At 37.0% G+C, this 4,988-nt stretch overlaps 1 protein-coding gene across 1 annotated transcript; it reads right to left on the bottom strand.

Annotated features, from left to right (window-relative positions):
• Window positions 1–1,065: 1,065 nt before the first annotated feature.
• Window positions 1,066–3,794, bottom strand: LOC111411801. Its single transcript, XM_023042403.1, has 3 exons — window positions 3,594–3,794; window positions 1,515–3,457; window positions 1,066–1,428 (listed from the first exon to the last, which is right to left on the bottom strand). Exon 2 carries the CDS (start codon window positions 3,189–3,191, stop codon window positions 2,568–2,570), a length of 624 nt encoding a protein of 207 aa, XP_022898171.1. The 5' UTR covers window positions 3,192–3,457; window positions 3,594–3,794; the 3' UTR covers window positions 1,066–1,428; window positions 1,515–2,567.
• Window positions 3,795–4,988: the final 1,194 nt, after the last annotated feature.

The following is a 4,988-nucleotide window of genomic DNA, read 5'->3' as shown; positions in this document are numbered from 1 at the left end:
CAACTCCTTGTCCAAGTAGCACGCCTCATTTGTCTTTATTTGTTGACATGTCAACAACCCTAATTGAAAGAATGCTGAATTTATGGCTAAGCAAATCAGAGCTCTCTTTGAATTTATGGTGGTGTTCTATATTTCATTACACGAAATAGAGAACCGTTATATCATCGTTATATATTTATATATACATCCATACATAAATATTGCTCTTGTTGTCGCATTGTAATTTTTATGCCGATGAGGATCATCCGAATGATTATCATCTCCAGCATTGGCTGATTAAATGAACTGCTTCAAGTAAATAATAAAAGCAACGTGTCCTAGAGAAAATTTCAAAACTCAATCAAGGCTCTGTTTAACCTTCATCTAAAATTCATTTCTCCTCAAAGCTCATTTTTATTCACAAGTTCATTTAAATTCACTACTTTTATGGACTTCTTAGTTACACGTTTCATCAATTTTTATTAAAATTTATTAAAAATCTGATTTTTAACCTAACCAAACCAAACATGAACTAAATATAAATACACAATATTTGGTGTCAGTGGGCATTTGCTAATCCAAATTTAAATCTAACCTTGTGTCAGGACCAACGCCAGGGGACCAAACCAAATATGAAACGAAATAATACTCAGTTATAATCATGCTTCGTAAATCATTGCTTTTGACCAAAAATATTAAAAAATAAAAAGTTATACTAATAAATCATCCAATCATTTGTTGACAACAATTCAAGTGTCAACAAAGGTGTAAAAAAATGAGTGTAAAAATGGTACAATCCAAATTACATTCTGAAAATAACAGAACAATTATCAAATTGAATTGTGTACATCCAACATCACATCCCCTCAAGTGGAGGATGACAGTGCATTGATGTAATTTGAAGATTCAAAATTAATGTTGATGATGCCACATGATAAAATGTAAAGAATGATGTCAAAGGTAATATACATGTAGCAGGACACTATCAAATTATAGGCATGTGGTGAGGTTGCATGCCTTAAAACCATTGATCACAAGAACATGAAATCTATGCATTCACTTACATATAACCCCTTCATACAATAATAGAATAAAGAATTCTCAATATTCGATTAATTGATAAGATGTAGTTGGGGAAGCACAGAAAAAGATAAGCAATAACAATAAGAGCTTCATGTGTTTCAAGTTTTGTCCAAAACGACATTTTCCAACAAACTTGAGACGAGACAATATAAAACACTAGAGACTTTGCCCATGACTAGTATGGTGTTTCAAACAACAAAGTAAACGGAGCAAAACCAACATCCTGAAGATCCACGAAACAAAATGCGTAACATTTCCCAACAGACTCACTATAACAAACAGAACCAAAAGTACGGTGCAAGAATAATACGACAAGCTTTGCAGACAACTCCTGCAGATTCTTCTTCAATTAGCTCGTAGCCAGAACTGGTAAAATGTAAAACAAAACGTTAGTGAAGACATTCATGATACAATATCATCATAAAAAGACAGTGAAAACCAGAAAAAATTACCTGTGAACAGCTTGGTATGGTCAACAATCTCCAATGACGAATGGCTTTAAAAAGAGAGGTGGAGAAACCCCCTCCCAACAACAGTGGGCAACAAAGGACAGACATGGGGGGGCTTGCAAGAAGAGCTCGACATGAATCGAGCCTAAGAACTAAGAGAAGAACTGAGACACATTTATCTCTACTTTCCTTCCCATATTTCTTTTTAAAAAATCAGAAAAGATGGTAAAGGGAAAGCCACATCTTTGCAGAGCAAAGACTCAAGTCAGATCCTATTTGAAAAGCTAGAGAAAAAAGAAGAGAAGTGAACAGGATAAAGGAGGTAAGAAGATTGAATGAAATCAAGCTAATTCAGACATCCATAAACGAAGGTACAAATAAGAAGCCCAGTATGTTGATATTTAAACTGAAGCGAACAAAGGCAATCATAGAAGAGGCTAAATCAAATATCAGGCTGGGAGAATTGGTTAACAGAGAGATGAGACAAAATCCTATCAAACTTATCAGATTAGGATCATATAGTATGTACAACTTGTATATGACTAAAAATCTAATTCTTAACTGAAAACGAGGGGAAATAAGTTAACAGAATGAACAATGCTACAAGGAAGATAAACTCGAGGTATGGAAATCAATGTGTCATGATCAAACAGAATGCAGCCTCCTCTGAGCAGAACAGATGATTAAGCAGTCAATTTGGTAACCATGCCGACTATCCGTCACCATTTCAATGGATTGCCAGTCATCAATTATCACTTCTGCTTCCAGTACCTTTGCATCATTAATATCCATGTTCAAGAAACAAAAAAGAAATTCTACTGTGCCCAAGCAAACCACCATATCAACTGTTCAGATATCTAAAGATAGTCAACCAACCAGCCATTACAGCTCTTGCACACCACCATCACTACAATTTCCGCAAACCTAACAAAACCACTACAAGCAAGTTGTGCTGCAAATGTACTTTATTCATTATATCTATACATATCCTAATAACTGACTTTGCAAACTAAACCAGTTCCCTTATTCACAGGAGCGCTGACCGCTCCCAGCACATCATTCATCAGAGATATCAAGATTGAGGATGCGACGAAGGGTCTTAGTCGCAGAGTCAGCAGTATCAAACAGATCAGTAGATGAGAAACTATGCCCCCTGGTTGGGGAAGCAGGAGCAGATTTAGCCATAGGCGGCAAATCAAATTCAGGGGATGCTGTGTGCAAGTCAAGTGAAACCGCCCTTTTTGACCGGAGTGAAAATTTCGGCATGGGCAAAGAACTCGGGGGAGGTGAGCAAGAATAAGCAGGTCCAGCCCAACGTTCAGAGAAATGAAAATTATCCTCACAACCCCCGTCTTTGTTATCAAACGTGATCTCAATTGGGATTGGAATCACACTACTTTTCGAGTTCTTTTTCGAGCTTTTGTGGTCTTCATTAACAAAAGTTGACGGGGTTTTGGGTGAAAATGAATTGGAAAACTCCCTTTCGGTAACAGGGGTTGTCGTGCAAGAATTACGCAGGTCTGGAAGTAACCCTGCACCGGACTGGAAAGCACGGCAATTGACGCCCCCATGAGAATTACCACTAGGCAGGGACCCAAATCGAGCCGGTCCCTGCCCACAATTTCTACCATAATATTGATGATGATTCCTATGATGAGCAACAGCAACTAAAGTCTCCATCTCCGTTAATTCACCTAGATCTATCAGTTTGTCCAACTTCTTCCCGATTCACAGATCTTAATTTCTAAGATAATTTAAAAAAAGAAAAAACTGAAATTGGGTTTCCAATACTACGAAACGATGAGAAAATTTAGATCTTCTCCATAACCACCAGAATCTGAGCAGATCAACATTGAATTCAGTAAACACGACCCATACATCGAACATAAATATGTATTTGTCTGTATGCACAAGCACCACCCTCTAACTCTTCAGTTTCTTCAGATCTATTCAAATCACATAAAAAACAAAAAACTGAAAACTTAAACAAAATATACACTCACATTCAAAAAGAACTAGGACGATATACTCATTAAACAAGAAAAAGGACAGAAAATAAAATCGAAGTTGAACAGAAATTACCTGATTATTTGAGTGAAGACTAAGGAAATGGCGCAGATTCGCGAGATGGATGCGTTAGAGTAAGATTTTTTTCTCTCTCTAAAAATGTGAATGTAATAGGTAGTGTAACTTGGAGAGAGAGAGAGAGCAGACAGCAATTGAAGGTTCAGATTTCACAACTTGAAAGCGACTTGATTTTTTCATTTCTCGTTTAAAGCAGATTCTGCGGATCTGAAAAAGAGTCTCAATTGTATTTAAATGTTGCCATAGGCACGGAGTGCTGGAAGATAGGTGATACACCAAAAGTGCCCTTCCAGTGTTTATAAATTCCACCCCAATCTCCAATTTTGTTTAAGTGTGACATTCATTTCTTCAAGTTACTATTCGTGACACATAGGTACCAACCTTTCAAATCCGTACAAGCATGGTCCCCATAGATTTGATAGGTCAAGTTCGTAGATACACAAATAACAAGTTGAAACATGAATACCACACTTAAAAAAGTTGATGTCGCAAGCTAAAATTTACACCTTATAATTACTATCACTCGTATTTGGCGAAGAATAGATGTTCATGTAGGATAGTCTAAAAGGAAATTTTGTGCCATTCATTCTCAACTAGTGATGACAAGCCGCCCGTGACAAAAAAAATATTATATATATATATATATANNATTTCTATCTTTCTGGAAAAGGCAGACAACCCTGTGTGTGACGTGCCCTAATCTTTTCCACTTCTATTTTCTCTCGTCAGGGACGGATCCAGGATTGGATCCAAGACCGGGCTATAAAATTTCAAACCAGGCTACTACGTGGAAAAAAAAATTTACACATAAAAAATTGGTTTTTAACAACCAAAAAAAAAACCTCTTGGGCCTGGGGGGTATAGCCCAGCCCCCCTTAAATCTGTCTCTGCCTCTCACACTGTATCGGAAGCCGATGAACTACCAAAGACTATCGTGTGCCAAGTAGTGAAGGATAAGCTATCACAGCTTTCTAAGGATTCCGAAGTCACCGTTCTCCGGGAGTCTCTTCAGGGCTTCCGTTCTCGTGTGACATTCATTTCTTCAAGTTACTATTCGTGACACATAGGTACCAACCTTCAATTCCGTAAAAGCATGATCCCCATAGGTTTGATAGGTCAAGGTCGTAGATACACAAATAACAAGTTGAAACATGAATACCACACTTAAAAAAGTTGATGTCGCAAACTAAAATTTACACCTTATAATTACTATTACTCGTATTTGGCGAAGAATAGATGTTCATGTAGGATAGTTTAAAAGGAAATTTTGTGCCATTCATTCTCAACTAGTGATGACAAGTCGCGGGGCGGGGCTGCCCCGCTCCGAACCCGCCCGTGAAAAAAAAAATAATAATAAATAAATAAATAAATAAATATATATATATATATATA

This window comes from Olea europaea, chromosome 16 (assembly GCF_002742605.1).
Source record: "Olea europaea var. sylvestris chromosome 16, O_europaea_v1, whole genome shotgun sequence".
Taxonomy (NCBI): domain Eukaryota; kingdom Viridiplantae; phylum Streptophyta; class Magnoliopsida; order Lamiales; family Oleaceae; genus Olea; species Olea europaea.
Note: the sequence above shows the minus strand (reverse complement) of the source record. Positions and strands in the feature narration are given on the sequence as shown.

Coding starts and splice junctions, on each gene's coding strand:
- LOC111411801 (XM_023042403.1), bottom strand. CDS start 3,191: ATGGAGACTTTAGTTGCTGTTGCTCATCATAGGAATCATCATCAATAT.